We start from the raw sequence: 20874 nt of genomic DNA, 5'->3' as shown, positions 1-20874 counted from the left end.
GCGCTCTGGGTAAATGCTTTTAGTTATTACTAAATAGTTTACTTTCAAGAAGAGCTACACAATCTATATACATATCCTACTTATATTATAAATGTGAAAGTTTGTGAGAATGTATGGATGTATGTTTGTTATTCAATCACGCAAAAAAAGCTGGACCGATTTGATTGACATTTGGTATGTAGGTACCCTGGATTAACACATAGGCAATTTTTTATCAACTCACCACGCGGGCGAAGCCGCTGGCGGAAGCTAGTAAGTACATATATATGAAAAATTATGCCACTTTTCGTTGTAATTTTAGAACGCAAGAACGCGCTTACTTATCCAAGCCAAATATTTAGGCTTTATTCGGACTATTTAATAGGTAGTTTATGTGAAGTTAGCACAAAATCGGTCGACCGGTTCTTCATTCACCACAACAAAATGCACATACCGCGGGCCGCTAGTTTGATATAAATATCACTTCAAGATATTATCTTTGATTTAAAACTTCTTAGACAGACATTCCTTATTAAAAAAATCCCCAAGCTCAAGTGTCACTTTCTGCACGGGCCCAACGTGCCAAATTTATGGCGTCCTCGCGATAAGGGTCCGGATTATCACGTTGCTCGCACGTCCCGCGTGACGCAACGGACGGACTGGCAAACTTAGTGCCTACCTATTTGATGTGTACTTATTACGGACTAAAGTGACAGAGAGTAAACGCCTCTGTTTAAACGTTGGTATAAATCACTGGATTGTCCCCTTGAATTAAGCTGCCCGTTTTTATGATGGGACGAAATGTTTGCTAAGGTTTTTTTTTTGGGATTTTGTGTAAAAGTTTTTTTTAGTAAGGTGTTGGGTATTATCTGCCTAGCCTTTTTGCAACTATTTTGGGGTTATTCCAGTTAAATGGATGCACCTTAGTACCTTGGTTTTACATGGAGCGAATGCCTACCTGACCCCCTCAACAAAGTCACTCAAGCAACCTTTTGTAAGTCTGGTTGTTAGATTTTCTGGCGTCTGTAAAGAATTTCCTCCTTATCACGAGTTACTATATAGAATACCAAATCTTATCCATAGATCAAAAGAAGGTTGAACTAGCTAAGAAGGCTTTAATCATTCATTACCTAGGCAACACTCACAAACAACATCTATCTGTATCAGGCCACTTTTCTTATCACGATTCTACAGATAATAAAACACTCTTTTCATCTCCCATAGAGAAATAAACTTAAGCTGATTCAAAATTCAGATTGATACTAACATCAAAGTGTCCTTCGGGCAGGTGATCATAAGGCTAGAACACAATAACGGCGATCTATTAATCTTGCCCCTCCAGCGCTTTTGTTTCGCGGGTCACGGGAGATAAGGGCGCTATTGTCTGTGCCGGGCCTTATAGCTGGCTGTCGATGTGTGTGTACCGCTTTGTTTGTGAGTGTGCTCGATGGATTATTTATCTGTTGACGTTGTTTGAAGTAAGGAGTGTAGTTAATGTACCTATTGAAAATTTCGCTGTTGGTCAAACAAAATCTAGTATCGCAGTTATTATTTTTGCTTGTCTTCATTTACTCTTAGTTTAGATTCACCAAGAAACGACAGTAGCACATATTTGAAAATTCTGTGCTTTTATTCAAGGATTGAAAATCAGACACTCAAATACACAGACAAATTCACTATGGAACCTTGGAGAACAATTGAGTTTGTGTGTGTCTGTCTACTTATACACATACATACTCATATATACATGTAGGAAATATATGTATGTGACATCAAGCACTCCCAAAACGGCCTTCACTCAGTATTAATAATGACAAGGTACCTTTATAATTATAACACAATTAATAACATCACAGTAATTTAATTACAATAAAATGATGCGAGCCGAGGCCGCTCTTTATTAATTATCAATTATACTTCATTATGTTTACCTGTATTACAAATATTGCGCGCGTATTTTATCCAATGAAAATTCAATTATGAGGAACTAATTGAAATAAAAATGTTTGTTGTTATTGTGAAATAGTTTTAATGCTATGGGTATTAATTGTAATGTTAACGATGATGGTGTGAATTTGTTATGTGTTTATTCGTGGAGCTTATTATACTGTTTTAATAGAATTATTGTTTAGAAGTTTACTATTTCGTTTAATTTATGTAGTTTACTTCGGTATGTTGATTAAAGTTTAAGAGTAAGAGGTTATATTTGTATCATACATTTTTTCAGGTAGACTTACATTACAAGTCACTAAAACTCCCAGAATTACATAGTTAACATTATGTTGCAGCGAACTTGTTAAACTAGCCATTCAATCACTATGCACAGTCATGAATGACTAAGTTGAAGTCAGTAACTGTTCCAATCTATAAATTAATAAGAAAATAAAGATTCTTGATACACAACACCCTATAGGTATATACCGATACTGTTATACGCCTGTATAACAATATCGGTATAAACAAGACAGAAGCAACGCGCGAAGTGTTAAAAGCTTGAATATTAAAGAGGCCATTTCTCCCACGGTTTGCGGCATAAATTATGGTTTCTTTCAGAGCGATGTTTTGTCAATCCCTCGCCTGTAGCCCTGTAACCCTGTTACTGTAGGTGCTTATACGTAACCCTGCAATCAGGGCTTCGTGGAGTGTGAATGTGTTATACTTGTCAACGACAAATTTGTGCGCGCCCTTAATAAATTTTATTTTGGTTCGAGTTATGAGCGGAGCGGGTTTTTTTTGTATTGAACTTGGAAGGGTGCTCTGCGACACTATAGTGAAAGAAGCTAATGTTTACCATTTAGTTCGATTTTTATCAACCCTATATTGTCCCTATTGTTCACATTTGTTTGACTGATCAATGAGCAACGGCCTTTTCGTCTATTGCAGACGATTTATGTGGTGGTGTCTGTGATACAACGCCTTTCGTGACTGAACAGACCGATACGAGAGCGACATTTCTTACCACAGGCTTGACAAGAGAAGTAACTGGCCATTAGTGTCGAACCATGTTCATGTCTTTTCTGTCTCTTGTCAGCAAGCACTCCGAACCAGGCTTCATCGCAGCGACCCTCTGCGACACGTTTGCGCCATTCAGGACGTTTCCCTGCGAGCCTTTCCCAGTCACGGTGGTCGATTTTAAATGCTGCCATGTCTCGCTTGATGCAGTCTTTGAAACGAAGCAACGGCCTCCCAACATCTCTTTTTGCATTCGCTACTGCACCGAGAAGAACACGTCGTGGTAATCGAGAGGGTTCCATCCTATGCACATGCCCTAGCCAACGCAGACGTCTCTGTTTGAGGAGCGCCGTCAGACTAGGCAGCTGTGCAATTTCTAGAATCCTCTCGTTTGTGATCCTGTCTTGCCATGTTATACCCAAGATCTTTCGTAAGCAACGCATGTAAAAGCAGTTAAGACGACGTTCCTGTTTTGCATACGATGTCCAGGTTTCAGCTCCGTACAAGAGTATGCTTAAGATGGAAGCCTGAAAGACAACCATCTTGGTCTTAGTAGTAAGGTGTTGTAATACATTTGCCTTAATAACGCCTGTTGTAATACATTTGTTATTTTTGAAGAGCCTAAGGTAAGGGAAAATTAGATAGTGTCTTCGATAAAAAAAAAATATTCTTAGGTATATCTGACCATTTCTTTCATTCCTTAAAAACTATGCGAAGAAATTAGGGTTCAGAATTACTGACTTATACCTCAGGATACACATTGTAACCCGCTCTCGCTTAATCTTATCGCTTATACCAAGCAATCTTGGAAGCTTACAAATGTAAACCATTTTTTTATCGAAAGTAGGCACATGAAAAGAATTCGAGTCGTTAAAGAAAATGCTTGTGAATAACATAAATAGCTCTTTTTGACGCGTTTTTACTTACTTCAGGATTACTGAATTTTTGCTAACGTACGACAAGTATTTTGTATGGGAAAGTTGTTGACAGCCTGGAATTATTAGGTATAAATGTTTATTTCAATAATAAATCTTAGGGATTATATTCGGATTATCATGTATCCAACTTACAACAACTGCTGAAAAGGCTTTTCAACGCGTGCCTACTATTAATTTGTTTAATCCAGTGTTTTCTTAGTTTAATTGTGTTGGTAACAACCACAGTCACAGTCCTCAGTTCAAAGTGTCGAAGTATGAACCATAAGTAAAACAGCCCAGTTCTATAACATTTAACCATTAGAATTGCCCCGTAGAAAACAACGCCCACATTGTTTCAATTTACCAGACATCTATCCCCAGTAGCATATTCCTCTAAAACCTTTATATAAAGTTTCTTTTAAAAGCGAAACAAAATACTTGAGATAAGATTGATCACCTACATACTCGAAGCGGACACAGACCGACTCGGCTATACGCAATTTTCTGTGATGGATTTAAAACGGTACATGGGAACTTGTTTTTGTATAGGTTTCTGTGTATTTTTTCATATGTTTTTGTGTATAAAATTGATAGTCTTTTACTTACTTCGAGACAATCTGTCTTTTTTAGGGCATCAACGGAAGATCAACTTGGCTGAGCGGTGGCCCGATGGTTGGCTATTATTTTATTTTAAATGTGATAGTAAATAAGTCCCATAAAACTTTTTGGTGGTCTGATATCGGCCGTGCGTACTCGTACACGACACGTTAAAAACTTCTATATTGGAAATTCATTCTATGTTCAACAAATCGAACTAATGCGATTTCATGTCATGATAATTTTTAAATCAAATTCGATCAATTAAACTAACTCAGTCTATCTCAACTTAATACTCCGCCATTCTAGCATTTAGCCCACCTAGATTAGTCGAAAAAACTAACCAAAAACTACCCCTAACTTTCGACTTTTCAATTAAGCGAGCTCTAAATAAAAAAAGCTAATCTATTTCACTTTAATTGGACTATTACAGAAACAGATTACAAATAAAAAGTATTTTTTAATTTCGCCCGGCTAAGTGGGGCTGTAATTATTGTGCCTATTTGAGGCCAAATTGGGGCCAACTTGAGGCCAAGCTGGGAATAAGTTAAGGCCCGATTTTAATCAAAGTACTTAATAGAGTATAATGATTTAATCTCAGTAAACGTTGGTTAAAAGAAAATGAGAATATTTTTCTTGGAATATGAGGCTTTCGTTACAACTGTTTCTAAGAATTCCATTTTGTAGTATTCTGGAGGTTTCGTTTTAATGTAATTTTATTTAATAATCCGTTACTCGTGCGGCTCAAATACGGTTGAGCTATAAATATGACTTATAATAATTCTGATGAATAACAATTACCTTGTCATATAGAAAAAATATATTACCTACAGTAGAAATCGACAACATAAAATATTTTTAACATTGATATTTTTTCTGGATGTGTGATTGAATGTAATTATAACGTATCTATCAAACTCAATACTTGAAAAAACACTTATATTAACACTCGATATTAGACGAAAAGAATGGACATTCATGAAATCATAAGCTATGTCTACTTAAAAGTTGTCAAACCAAGTCCAATTCTCTTCAAATGATTTTGTTACTTCCTAGTTCAAAATGTACAAAAAAAAACAGTCAGTTGAAGCCTCGAGTATACTCAATATCATTTAGCAGTCAAGTACCCAGTATCTCTTGACGAAAACGAATCCTATATAGTACAGTCCATTCTTTTTATCGTAAAAAAGCAAGCGTTACTGACCGACAAGTCACCCCCGTAGAAGGGGTGTATGACGAAGGTCTCGTTGCCGATGTGGATGACCCCGGAGACGCCGTTGCACGTGTGGAAAGCTGCTGATGCTCCGGGGTAGTCCTTCACTGTGCCGTGGTAGTAGCAGTGCTCAATTTCCTGAGGAATAAGGAGTGGTGGTTAGACGCTGTGATGAATTTTGGTAAGAGGGAATAGACCAAGTGAGAAGACGTCTGGTGATTGAGAGATCGTGAATTCGATCTACATTTACTGCACTATTTATAAATGTGAATCCAGACTCCAGAATATCTGGGGTTATTTGCTCTAAACAGATGTCTGAGTATGAGAAATCACTGTATTGTTAAAGGTATTGGTATTTTCTAATTTGCCAAAACTGTCACGACACAAAAAACTTCGAAAGATTTATTGAACAAGCAAAGTGAAACCATAATTTAGAAAATATATAATCGAGAAATTTAATCGTAAATCAGTACACAAAAGCTCGAGATTCCATAAAAGGCTTTCTAAATATAGCATTGAATATGATCGCAATATAAAAAGTGGTTGGAATTCAATCAAATACTCTTGTGGAGCAATTTCATGCGCTGGGAGGACTCCTAATTTGTCATTCACGAGTATCGTCCTTTAACTGAAGGGAAAAAGATGCTATGTAAGTGTAGGGCCATAGAGGTACCGTATGAGGGTTAACCATAGATATAATATTACTAAACAAGATTGCGCACGCTCAAAATATATATTTACGAAAATGAACTCTATTCTTACGCAATAAGGTACTAAATTGATTGCATAATACACAGAGGCAAATCCGAGCCGAGAGGGATAGTTCGAACGGAGGCTGTCTGTCTCTTTCTAACACCTTGCCAGCATAAAAAAAATGTTGTGATCAAAAGTTTTGTCTTCCCAAAAAACAATTGAATCACTTATATTTTTATCTTATTTTAACAATTGTAAGTCAACAAATTAATAACAATCGCATTAATTTATTCGTATTTATTATTAAAACATAAACAACATAAATTTTTATTTTGCTTTTTTTTATTTTCTAGCGGTAACCCTGAACATTCTTGGCGCGTAATCAGCATTTAAAATTTTGTTTATATTTTTTTGTATTAAATCAATTTAAACTATTAAAATGGTGAAAAGTGTTGCGTTTCTACTTGCAAATGTGAATCCTATGGTGGTTGCAATATATCGTTCCACAGGTTAGCTAATAATAACATTTTCGTAAACCAAACAACTAGGGTGCCCATGAATTCTTGTAACGAGTCAAAATATGGGTGATGGATTTTAAAACTGTTGTACTATTGTTATAGCTTCCCAAAAAATGAAGAAAGGCGACATAAATGGCTCAGCAGTCTATATATGAAGTAGAAATACAAAAAAAACAGTCTTCACTTCGAATCTTCCTGCTTTTATACTGCTAATTTCCGCTAATTATTAAAAGCCTTTATTAGTATCTTAAGGTCACAAACTGCGTAAGTTAAAACTTCAATACTAATCTGTGTTTAATAATCTTAGCAAATTCGGATTTGTCTCACATAGCTTAATCTCATAGTCACCCTATTAGAAAGGGACAGACAGCCTCCGTACTATCTGTTTCACTCGGCTCGTTTTTTGGGTTTATATGCGCAGTCCTGTTTACTAATATTATGTCTATGGGGTTAACAGATTTAAAAAGGTTGAAGAAATGTAAATTAATTGTTCTTGTTGGTGAAATACACGTTGGATACTCAGTGGGTCAAGTATTTGCCTCTTGAGTTCGACTATATGGGCCTATGTAACTTTCTTAGTTATTTTTTTTTTCAAATCTGTTTTTGGTGCATCTCAAAGAAACCTGAACTTTAAGTCGAGTCAAAGCAAAAACGCTATTGCAATATGTTTATGTGGAAAATAGGAACTTGTCTTCACATCGCATCGCTGATTTCATGGCCATCACGTAAAAGCCTGACTCGCAATTAGACTGCGTTCTTTTTTTCGCTCAGTGGCGAATGGAACGAATGGAAGACCGAACCGCACGCTCACAAGAAATCGGAAAGGTTTTCATTCATTCAATGAATGAAATGAATGGTACACTTCGAGTGACGTTGTTTTGACATTATTTTTTTGTACATTTATTAATCTAATAATCCTGAGCAAATGGGGTAATTCAGGAATAAGGTTTTCTTGTTAAAAATTTGCTGATGGCGTCACATGTGAATATTTACTTGCATTATTGTAAGTAAATCAACATTTACAATACTACCAGAAATCATAAGTGACTACTTTCATAGCCTAGACCGAAATTCGTACGAATTTATCAAATAAGAATTATAACCATCCCAAATTGTACAGTACGGCAACAAAATCAATTTTCCCTGCCATCTCGAAAAATACCTTTAAAATAAAAATATAATACTGTAATAAGACTCTTTTCTTACTTAGAAAAGCTAGTTATATCAAAATTCTTTCGCCGAGCTCCTTCACAGCGTCATCAATCATTTTCAAAAGTACTACGATGGTCCTTGTTTTTCTTTTAACACAATATTGTTGGGTTTTTACAAAAAATATTTCTTTGGAACAATTCTTGAAGTGGCTGGTCATTATACTGAAAGTCTAGGCCTAGATAAGTGCTGGTTTGTGGTTTTGTCATAAGTATGAGTGAATCTCTTATTTTGTAAGCAGTCCATCCTCAACATTTTTTTTGTATAAATAAATAACTATATGTGTGTACGTAAGGCTTTCAAATAAAACCAACTGAACCGGCAACAGATGTAGACAGTGTATAATGTTCTAAATATGGTACACTAATAAAATTATAAATAAAATATTTTTAAACAGTTTTTCAAGAAAACCAGCCACCCACTGGGAATAATGAGTTCATAGAATAGACAATAAAGAGTTCCTTAACCACGTAGGTTATATTTAGTTATCAAAAAGACTTTCACGCTGTCACAGTGTTGCCAGTTGAGAAAACATTTTGCGACGCGACCGCTTCCATTTTTCATCTGGTAAGTACTGTGGTGTAATTATCACCCCCAACCCACCCATGGCTGCTGGGTGGGGCGGACGGTGGGGGTGAAATTCGTTTGGCCGCGTATGTTTCATTTTTCATAGCGAAGACAGCGAGGTAAGTTGTTTTATGAGTTTGGTGATAGTATTTCAGTTCTTTAATTAGATGGGAGGTTTATTATTGTTTTTTTCCTTATTTTACAACACAAAAAAAACTATCCTAGTAAAATTTTCCTTAATAGTATTGAAAATTATTTCTAAAATGTTATGCTAAGGATTTATTTACTTGAAGGAGAGATGAGATAAAACATGCTATACAAACATACACGGTACGTGGAACAATTGTATTAGATTGAGACCCATTTTCATTTTTCATCAACGTAAATACACACCAACACATAAATAGGCATAAAAATAAATCGCTGAACAAATTCTAAAATGAATCATCCCCGAGTATGTCGAAAAATATTTTTGCTCTCATTTTGTACATTAAATTTTACCTAACTCCATCAAAATTTGATTAAACAGAAATAAAATTCAAAAAATATCTTCTAAAATTACCTGTACCATCAATTGTGCGAGCAATTACCGAAAAAAGTTGGGAAAAAACAGTATCGCACTTGCTACACTAAATTAAACAAGGTGTAGGGGAAATTCAATCTAATCTAATCTAAATTTCCTTCAATCCAATTTGAATTTCCTCACCTTCTCCCCCCCACTCCCCTCGTCTCCTCAAATAGTCCTCTGTGCAATTTATCCTAGTCTCCTCTCCGTCAATTCGCTAGCTGACTTCAGGATTCCATGTCACTTGGATGTTGAAAGGAAAGTTAGGAGGAATCGAATTAATGGGTTCACTAGTTTTGACATCGTAGTTAAGAAACGGAATTATAATTAAAAAGCTCTATAAATCTCTTCTGTACTAATCGAACAAACAGGAAAAATTTTTTTGTTTGTACCCAAAAAGATTCGAAACTATTTAATCTATTTGATCCTTTTGCTGTTGAAAAGCTTTAGTCTTCCTGAGTAACATAGGCTGTATTTTACCCCGGTACAGGCTGTAGTTCCCACGGGACGCGGGTGAAACCGCAGTATATTATAAACGTTCCTATGTCTGAGATTTTACTTCGAACCAGTTAATATTGCCAATAATCCACGTTCACACAATAAACACAAAAACATGAAAAATATTTGTCCAAAAACTCCCCGTACATTTCTGTTTATACTTACCTACATAATTATGAAATGCAGTGTACTAAACGTGCGGTGCGATATTGCACGTACACTGCAGTGCAAAGATATGTAGTCACTGCGGATCACGTATTTGAATTATACGTAATGTATATTGTATATACGTATATGTATATTGTGTATACGCGGTCGACGGTCGCATGTTATGCCGTTGTTCTGTGAATGCTTTCAAAGACGTCAATTCGTATTGTCGGGGGTATCACACGGTGTGAATATACTACTTGTACCTGTGTGTTTGACTCAGTATACGTGATACTGTATAACGTTATTTACTAGTTTTTTTCTGTGACTTTGTTTGCGTCCCAAGGTAACTACGTCCCGCGGCTAGATAAAAAATTGACTTTCTCCGTTTCTAAGGTATCACTTTTTACCATAGCAAATTTTATTTAATTGATCTAAAATAATATTTTCTGCTCAATTTGCAGCTTCACAGGGTTTATCCAAGAAAAAGAAATACAGCATATCTCCAAGTCTGTTATATGGTAAATATTAGTACTACATTGCTGAAATGAATGGTTTCAAATCATATTACCGACTTAATTACTATTCCCAAGTCAAGTAAGTATAGTTTTCTTCTCTACACAATACAATAGTTTACAGTTATCCATTTAACCATAGCATTTTCCGATCAACCTCTTGATTTATCTGTAACGTCAAGTTACGTCTTTTTATGGGGTCGTAAATTATATGGGAGTTTACCGCATTCAGGTTGTGTATTGTGAAATGGTGACCTCTGTGAATGGAATCTTAAAAAGAATTTAGATTTAATAGTTTTTTTAAATAGAAATATTTAATGGCTGCATTAAATCGTCAGAGGTCACTTACATGTAGGATTGATTCAATTTTTTTTCTTACAAAGATTGAAGCAATCTTGAATGTCTTGGGTGTTTTACTATTAGAAAATAGAGACAACAATGTGCAAAATAGAATACCTAACCACTTAGAAAGCAAACATATAATACTGGAGTAGTGGAGCCTAGAACAGTAAAACGGATAGCTTAATCCAGTCGTAACCTTGAACAAGTTTTTGTTCGTCTAGACTCTTTTAGAGGGTATCATAAAATCAGATATCTACTTTTTGCTGATCTTGAAAACTAAAACAGAATTAAAACCTCCATGCAGCAAGAAACGGCGACGCAACAGGCAGACTGGCTTGAAACAATCCGATTTTAAAATTGGAATAGCAAATTGTACCTTTGCTGCTCATATTATTATCATAATGTGCTCTTTTTCGAAACAGGAGATACTTATTGAAGGTGAACGGAGCGAATGTTCTTCTTAAAAAAAATCGAATTGATAACCCCCTCCTTTTTGTGAAGTCAGTTAAAAATAGCCTGTTTCACCTTTATGTAAGAACAGTGTATAAAATAGTATTGAAAGTAAGTAAAAATTCACTCATTTATTTTGGTGAATCACCTTTAGTAGCAAACAAAAATTAGATGAAGAAAAAATAATTTGATGTTTTCAACTTTATTCCTCCAGGGATCTAAGATAAATGGTATGGCAGTAATCGGAGTCCAATCTCAATTTATTGCTGGCCACGAATTGGCCACATTGTATTTTCAAATTCAAATATAGAATGTATTTTAGAACATTTTTTATTCAAAATGGATCCAGCTAATCGTTTTAGTGACGTGGCATATTGTTTTTGAAATTACTAATTCTTTTGTTGCGCCATTTTTTCGTTTGAAATTGGAATTTTATAATCCATTTATTGTTTGATTTTAACTGTTTATATTTTGTATTTTTTTACTTTAAAATATTATTTTCGACTGTAAAATAATATGACCGAACTATTTGGTATACAAACGCCATTAACACTAGCAAAGACTTAGCACAGCTATTCGATAACTTCCAAGCGATAGACCCCGCCTTGCCCACCGATACAGTTTTACGAGGGCCTTATCTACCGACGTTTGCATAGAAAAGTACGACTTTCTGAACCGTTTGCCTCCGTCGATGTAGGGTTACTACCCTCCGATGTTCGACGATCGATAGCGAATCGAGATTTTTTTAAGATTCGCGTATTCTCGTGTGTACAAAAATGCTCGTGATTGAAGCAGGCGAGGTTAAAGTGATGTCCTCAAGTGGGAGATTACGCGATCCTGATACGTTATTGCGAATGATTTCATTGCTGACGGATTGGAAGATTATCGAAAGTCAGCTCTTTATTGTTGTAGGGGAATTTTTTCTCGTGCGTAAAAAGGTTATAATGTTTCAGATTATAAAGCGGATGGCAGGACTCATAAAAAGTTATACTGTAAAATTTTGGATAGCAACTTTGCCTTCTCGCTTGTTGCTCAGTTACTAAGTGATCAATTATTTTGTTTTCTGCGAAACCGACTCTGAGTACACGAGTATGAAAACAAACATTTTCGGTAAAACAACACCGGTAACAAAGTGAGTGAGCTTCGGATATTTTAAACATCCAATTAACTTGAACGCCAATAACACAAAGGTTTCATCCATTAATTCCTGAAAGCAGCAGCGAAAAAAAAAACAAAAGAGAACAAAAAAGAAAAACAGAATGGAATCCAATCCGCCTTCAAACTCAGAAGTCCAAGATTATCTTTTTTGCGAAAGCGCTGATTAATCCCAGACATTATGATCCACCTTTTGAAAAACTGCTAAACGAGCATCTTGGCTCGTCTTCCCGGTTGTACGTCGTGTTATGCAATCGATTTGTCCTCACGGCGGGCTATTTACCCGGGCACCCGGCCACCCGGGCAAGCCGGGCCTGTCCCGGGTTTAATTAAACTCGGTTCTAAGTTGGTGCGATAGCATTGCCTACGTTTAATTGCAACACCGGATTGCGTTTTGTTTTTTTAAACGATGCGATATTAGCGTTGTGTTTTAGTTTTTTTATGCATATTTTTGTTTTGCTGCTCATTGGTTTAGATAGTTTATTTTTAGCTAAAGTTAGGTTGACGACCAAAAATAAACAGGCAATATAATATACAGAGACATAAATACAAATCGCCTATAGAATATAAATAATTTAAAGCCAAGAAAAGCAACAACCAATCCGTCTTATCAATTAAAATTAGTTTCGGAATCTCGACAGATATCTACCTGTCTAGAACAATTAAGTGTCTAGAACATTCGAGGCAGTCCATTCATCAGTTAGACAATTAAAATATTACTGGTTTTAATTGAGTTTTGAAATTTTAAGACTGCGGACGAAGATTGGGTAAGAGATTGTTTTAAGATAATATTGGAATGTTCGTTTTTCTCAAAAGCTTCCTTTTGGAGATTTTATTGAACCTCGAGTTTGTGATGCTTAGATTAAATAAGAGTTTGATTTACTGCGTGTAGGGTGAACGTGATAAGTAGTGGATTTTTTGGTGATTTATGTTTGGTGGAGTTAGGTTTTATATATGTTTTACTACAATAAAGTATTTTAGTAAAGGAATTCGAGGGTAAAATATGTGGAGTTTAAGAAAGTGTTCGTTTTTGTAACAAATTGATTACTTCTCCTTCGTTTTTACTAAACATTAAATATAATTATTAAGAATAAACTAATTAGGCCAATGTTTGTTATTACAATTTGGATATGAACTCATTAATCTAAATTAAATATCGGCTTAGTCTAAAAGATTGAAATATCTTACTTAATTCCCAGCCTTTTGAACACCCCTTAACTTAACTATTAGAAATGTTGTTATTACTGAAGAATCATTAAGTAATAAGAAACACTTCAAACAGTAAATTACTTTAAAACAAAAACAAAACTACAAACAACAACAAAAACATGATAATTAAAAATTTTCACATCGACACTTAAGCTCTTAAAAGGCGTAGAGCAATTGAAATTAAACAGTCACAGTTCCAACTTAGAATCGTTAAACAAAGAGCTTGTTACTACTTGGATATAACTTGGCACTTAACTCGAATAGTAAGGCTTTGCTCTCATTGACAGCTAGTAGTGAATCACTAGAAGATACCATTTTTTTTTGTCCAAAAAAAGATGCCTGTAATGTATGTTATATATACGGGAATAGACATGATTATATGTATATTTTTGTCTACATACCTACTGTATGCGATCTTAATTTTGGTTTCTTTAAACAAGGAATATTTCGTTCTGCTTAGGGAGGGATGATTTTAAACATTGTGAAATGTAGCCGGCTGTCATAAAGTTATCCACCTTTATTTCAAAAAAGGTGAAACCTATAACAATATGTTTGATGCGTGATTTGTAGAGAATTTAAGAAGTTTCCTCTTGCGAGTGAATGAATAAGAAGCATGGGAATCGAGACATTTATGAGAAACCGATTTTTGTTACTCTGATTTTGTCAGTTAAATATCTGTTATAGTGTTTATATTTTATTTTAATGTATTACTGTCAAGTTTCATCAAAATCCGTTTAATACTTTTTGCGTGAAAGAGTAACAAACGTGAACAATCTAAAACACATTTATAAGAAATTTGTTTCATAAACATTACATAACATCGTATTAAAGATTTAGCAACCAATCACTTACTAACCCTCAACAACCTCATACCTTTACACCATTGCATTGCATTGGTGCAAGTTGCATTTGACTAATGTTCCTCAATGGTCCGCGGTAGCATTGTGCTCAATGAATGTTGAATTTATGAGGATATTACCTGAAACTTGGGCTGATTCAATGATTTATAGTGCTTTTATCGTAACTGTTTGCTGTGAGGGGTATTCGATTGGGGATGTGGGGGTGGTGATGTTTTGTTCAAGGTTAAGATGAAAAAGGATTGTTTTGCCCGGTGACAAGTGTTCATAAACTTATAGAAAAAGGGTAAGATCATTAACTGATAGAAAAAGAGCTAAGTATAGCAGAAATAAATATATTCAACAATGAATAAATATATCCTTGTATGTGTGAGAAGGCGCTTGTGTTCAGCAGTCAGTGGGACGATAAAAGGGCTGATGGTGAATTAACCGACAAAGACAGAAATGAACACGATTTTTAAAGAGTCAGTTGATGGATATAGATGTACAATTTTTTTATGAGTGTTCTTTAAGTTACTTTACTACCATACTACTACAAATTCTATTTTGTTGTTGTTTCTCATACTCATAGTTGATCTTGACCTCGTCAACACAAATGTAAATACTACTTTATAAAAGTGACCAACACAAATAAGCCTATCTTTTTGCTGTCTGTAAGGCCTAGATTTTCAGTAGTGGTACTCCACTGAACTCTAAGTACTACAATTTGATGAACCTTGAAAGCCTTAAAAACAGAGAGCGTTTATTTTGTCAAAATTCCGCTAGGAAGTAACTTGGGGATTGATATTTTTCTAGACGCCTTTGTTAAAGCAATTAGTGTTAAAACTTTATTTAGGAAATCTTTTGTTCTGAGTTTTGTAAGGTAAGACTAGAGGATGTTGTTTTAAAGAAGATTTAGATTTTTCACTATTGTTTGGGTTGAACATTCTTTTAGTAATACGATAAAAGTACATAAATAGAATTGCAATTAACGCACATTTTACCACCGAGAGTACCAATACCACATTTCCTTAAACAAACCAATATTCAAACGCAGAACGTTTATATCCGAAAAAAACGCAAGAATTCATTCCGAAAATATTCTCTCCTTTGCAAATATATCGCGAATTCTAATTTCACGCATTTCCTTCGGGGGTGGGGTTTGATCCCACAATAAGAAACTTGTATAAAGTAGGGGGAAAGATTCTGTAATATTTTTCCGGGTCCTGTGAATAGGATGCAAGGATTTGTCAGGCTCGTCCACTTCAATAGGCGGCTTTACGTTTGATATTATAACAAATACTGTCTCTAAGTCCCACGGAACGTTTTGGGCCGGATTTAAGTGAATATTCTTGGGCGAAAATGTTTGTGTTTTAATCTGATTTGTGATAGGAAAACTGTGACGGGTTTGTCCGTCTGTCTTTATTATGAACATCTTCAGTCGCTGTTTTGCTTTTTCGGATTAAAGTTTAGATATAAAAGGGCCCTTATTTATACCAAAAAATAATAACCATGTAGGTATAATCTGAAGAGATATCAGTCTCTTAAAAACGCCGATCTCAACTACACGTCCCATTTAGATGTTATAATTCTTTCAGTGTTGAATAGCCCATTTATTGAGAAAGGTAATAGGTTACTGTCATATGTATATTATCTAGATGCGAGAAATTGTTCCCACGAGAGGCGGGTTAAATAATTTGTTTGTCATGTGTATTTATTAGTGTGTTAACTCTTGATGGTTTGTACCTCTGCATTGGCATATACATCTCAGTTATACTTGATAAATAATTCAAGCATTTACAAGTTCAACCTCTATATATAAACCAATAGACAACACCTCTATCCAAAATAGGTATTGTGCTTTATATTCGTCCTCTTGTCCTGACTAACCTTTGAAGCCTTTTTCAGCCTATGTAAACGGACCGCCAGACAGAGAATAGACCCTACAAATATATGTATACTATATAGTATATATTGTATAAGGGCCAGTTGCTTTGTACGTGTCTAAACATGTGACTGCGAGATTAACTTCGTTGCAAGAAAAAGGCCATGTTCTTGGCAAGAAACTGTTTATGTGGTAGGAAAATAAGATTGGTTTTAATTGTTTATTATTCCGCTCTTGCTATGTACTTGTAGATTATATAGGTGAGAAGGTCAATGTTGATAGGGAAAGCTCTAGCTAGATGATCTTAGTGTAAAAGCTTGTGTTTATTGAAATCAAAGTGTTTGTTGCATTGTCCCCTCTGTGTCATGAATGTACTTGTACATAGATATATTTCAAGGGTGAAACCTCGAGCAACAGCTTGCCATTTAAATATGAATGAATACTTATTACGTTTCTCATGCATTTATACTTTCGTGTCAAATCTGTCATACCTTTTTGATAAATCATTAGAAAAATAATATTCAGATTCAATAAGTGTATGTATAGAAGCAACGGAGTGTGCCCTATATATGAGAATTCAACCAAAAAGATAAGCAAGTATTCTCTTTTTATGCAGTCGAAAGTCGCGAACAAAAGTGCGGGACAAATTCCCGGCGATTTTGTTATCGTCCACGAAAGTTCTCGATTCCGTTTGTTCGTACATTTTGCTCGGTAAAAGAACAAAATATTCTAGCGAGCATTTCAGCGGCACAAATCTTGTTGGTTCGCTCCGATATTCTCTCTTACTATATATCTATCTTTTGTGGTGACGCCGTTTTTATTTCGCTGTTAAATAAATAGTAGATATATAATTTTAGGTTGCTTACATTGTACTGTTTGTCTTTTGTTTTATTAGATTGTATTTTTTGTCATATAGTCGTTCATTTGTTATTCAACTCTCATAGCTCCAATATATAGAAATGTATTTTAAATTAACCTTCATAAAATTATTCAGTGCAATAACGATACCTACATACAAGTAACCAATTCAATTTTGATATTTGTATTTCATAATTGGTTTTAATCAGAATCAGGTATCATTTAAAAATCCCGCAGTTGCACATACAGGCTGTTCCTCGAAGCATCGTTTGATTGAACGCTCACTTACAACTTTGTATCCGACTCGGTTGCAACGTAGTAAGTTTGCAATTACAGAAAACTGCACTATTTTATCTTAAGTGCAGTTTTCTTGCAAGTTTACTAGGGGAAACAATTCATTCGCTGCCCACTTAATCTCGGAGTTGAAACTGTCTGCGAATCGCCGGGACTATTTAAAAAGTTTCGGTATAAATCCGCGGGATGGCGCCGAGTCGGAACGCGGTATGTCCAATAGTGACGTGAAGAGTAGGTACAGTATGATATTTTGACGTTTGTACATCGGAAAGAAGAATTTAGAGTACTTAGCGAGTTATCAATAATTGAAGGAAGTATGAATCCAATAACATTTTAATGAAGTCGGTCCTCTACAATGCGCAATGTTGATTAAGACGTCTAAAAACGACACTACAAGCAAAGATTTCTAATCCAATTACTCTAACTCTGACCGCAACACTTTCACATCCCTAACAATGGCACTGGTCAAAAAAATAGCTTGTTCTGACAAAAATAGACGCCTGCTTCACCGTCGGACGTAGAAGAGAGATTGGCAGGGCTCACTGTGTCGACACCCAGCATTGAAATCTAGGCATTTTTTTGGTTTTACACTTTTATTCGTTCAAAAAACTCTGTTTCTAGTTTTCAGCTGTGAAATGGGCTGGCTTTTGAGCTTGATTTTTGCTACGAAATGTGAAAAATCACCGGGAATCGTTTGAGTTTTTTGTGAAATTTTTGCGAGTGCACAAAGTACTTAATTTACTCTGTAGGAAAATATACGTAAAATGGTACATTTACAAATATGCTAGTTTTTAGTTAAAAATGTAAATAACAACACACATAAATAATAACATAAAAGCTAACAAAGTAAATAATTGTTTGAAATAATAATAACCCTGATGAATGAATCGCTCAGAAAAATAATGAATCAGATTTTTCTGGTATTTTTTTCTAAAACGAAATACACTCATTTTCCATCCAGATTCATTTCAATTAATTGCAAAATGTTTACATCAAACTTCCTGTAGTCGTGTTTCGTGTTCATCAAATATATAAAATGCATTTTAGGAATCATTTTCCGTGTTCAGTTTCCATCTATTTGAGTACAGATACGTTTTATTTCATTTTCATTTGCACAGAACTAAAATTCGAATCCAATCAAATATTTGTAGTTAAAAATAACGCCATTCATATTGGCTGCGATTTTTATATGAAAAATATTCGGCAAGTGGACGAAATATCAGGCAAAATTCGGAGTTTTTTCTCAAAACTTATGTGCTCGGTTCAAACGACGGTGTGCTTAGAACAAATAAAGTTTTCACGACTAATTTCATATCGAAACTGGTATTGAAATAGTCGGAAAAAAGAAAGTTTAGGGAGGGAGGTACAGTTTAACTCCGATAGCGGGATATTCGTGTTCTGCGTATGAAGGTGATATTATTTATCTATAATATTTGAACTAGTGACTATTTTATTGTTTAGTGATCTGATGATAAAGAGGCTCTATAGTCTCGAAAATATTTTGCTATATATTTGAAAATAGATAGTCACAGTTTGAGGAGGTAATCCTTCGAGAAAATACCAAATAGTCACTCGATAGCGAAATTGGATCGTATATAAGTATAATATTGAGTAAGTGTGTAAAGTAAGGTTAAGCTAAAATAGTAGTAGGTACTTACAGTTCTGATGTCGCTTTCGGCACCATTTGCTAAGTATTGTGTTTGCTTCAGGTTTGGCGCTAGCAGTTGCCTGTGGACAAGAGAAAACGTTTAATTAATCACTAAATAACAGTTTTTAAACATGACTGTCAAATATTATGTCGGCTTGTGGGGCTGCGGGATTGTTCGAAAGAGTTACCGCGGCCCTGGTACATAAAGATTTAAGAAGGAACATGGAAGGATTTATCATGCTGCACCCACAGCTAGAGGTCTTATTAGATATTTCTCCATCTCCAAATTAAAAAGTCGTAGGCATATATATATATTTTATTTGTCAGCCAAACACACAAAAATATTTCAAATTCATCAATTTGATAGGTAATTAGTTATTTGAAATAATTTTGTACTGTAATTCATTCGTATGTTTTTGTCGACGGGTTAGGTACCAGGAATGTGCGAAAATGCAATCGCTATGAAAGCAGATTTTTTTTAATAAATTGATTTATAGATTGTTAATTTAATTACCAACATTAGCGAACACCTATTATTTCCCAATTCTGTTTACATCATACCTAATAATATTTAGGTTAGTCAAAATAAACCGTACCGACGTCAAAAACAAAACAACGTAACAAAAACGTTTCAAATTACGAAACATAACATTCGCTCCGCACAGTCGGTTAGCTGATTACTTTAATTTGCCCGAAAACAGTTTTTGTTATAATTTGTTGGCCGACGCGAAAGTTTTCGGTTTTTGGCGTCAGTTTGCGAACACCCCTTAGAGAATCTAACGAACTGGAGACGCTATTGCCGTGCCTTTCCATCATACTAAAAGGTACGATAGCACCGCTCATACTTGTATACATAGATGTGTGTGCATCAAGCTTATGCATGTGTTTGTACATTTTGACGTAAATATGCTTAGGATGAGATCAAAAATGAATGAGCGAGCTATCACTATTTGTTGCGTTGCCTCCCACCGCACGTACTTTGTCAGATTTTTATATAGAATTTTGTTGTCATGACGGTTCCAGTTGGTCAAATGATCTAAGAACTTGACCGACCTTGTTTCGATTTTTGGGGTCGCTTATGCTATGGATGTATAGAGGTTTTGCGTCAAGTGTTTGTGCCTTTTCGTAGTAAACAGCGTGAAATTACTGCCAATTTACTGCGTGTTGAGTGATTTGTTGGTTGTACGAAATTCTCTTGAGGATTTAAACATCAGATAGAGCAACTTTCAAATATTATGTACAGTCATGTTTTTAGTCTCAGATGTTTTCTTAATATTTGATACTTATCCATAGTTATGTCAAGTATATATTATTTGTGCCTTTAATATTGCCCGGTAAGTGGCACCATGAAGTTTCCATTCTATTCTTCATTTTCATTAAGCTCATTCATCATTTTAAGTAACCCTCTTGCAAACCTTTGCAGAATAATACTTTTGACATAAAAAAAAAACCTAGCTACGTCTAGTAAAAGCAATAAATTCCCAAAATCTCTATCAAAAGCAGTATTAATGAAGCCGAAAGCGTGTCAGTTTAAATGTGATTATTGCGCGCCATTGTATTCGGCGGGAGTCACGATCAGCTGTGATTGTCGGCGGCCATGTTGGATTCTGACGTTTCGTGTACACAGAGTGTGAGCTCGTGTTTTGCAGTACCTACTGATGTTTGTGAATTACCGTGGACTATCAATAGTGAGACGCGACGGGGTTTTGTGATGAACCCTGTGAATTCTAATTGTTCAGCTGTAGGTACGGTTTGGCTGATTGTAGGTAAAGACTTTGTCTCTTTGGATAATATTGAGATTTCGTAGTGGTATGTAAAGATTCTTTA

General features: G+C 35.1%; 1 protein-coding gene across 4 annotated transcripts in view; it reads right to left on the bottom strand.

Moving 5' to 3' along the window:
• Positions 1-20874, bottom strand: part of LOC124631318 (disintegrin and metalloproteinase domain-containing protein 11) — a 214089-nt gene that overhangs the window by 94564 nt on the left and 98651 nt on the right. For all 4 annotated transcript variants that reach the window (XM_047165652.1, XM_047165653.1, XM_047165655.1 and 1 more), the window contains exons 5-6: positions 19058-19127; positions 5650-5796 (exon numbers count right to left, since the gene is read on the bottom strand). In XM_047165652.1, the coding sequence (XP_047021608.1) occupies positions 5650-5796; positions 19058-19127 (217 nt within the window). The remainder of the gene's footprint in view (positions 1-5649; positions 5797-19057; positions 19128-20874) is intronic.

This window comes from Helicoverpa zea, chromosome 6 (assembly GCF_022581195.2).
Source record: "Helicoverpa zea isolate HzStark_Cry1AcR chromosome 6, ilHelZeax1.1, whole genome shotgun sequence".
NCBI classification, from domain to species: Eukaryota; Metazoa; Arthropoda; class Insecta; order Lepidoptera; family Noctuidae; genus Helicoverpa; species Helicoverpa zea.
The sequence above is the reverse complement of the archived record's forward strand: the minus strand, read 5'-3'. Positions and strand labels throughout refer to the sequence as shown.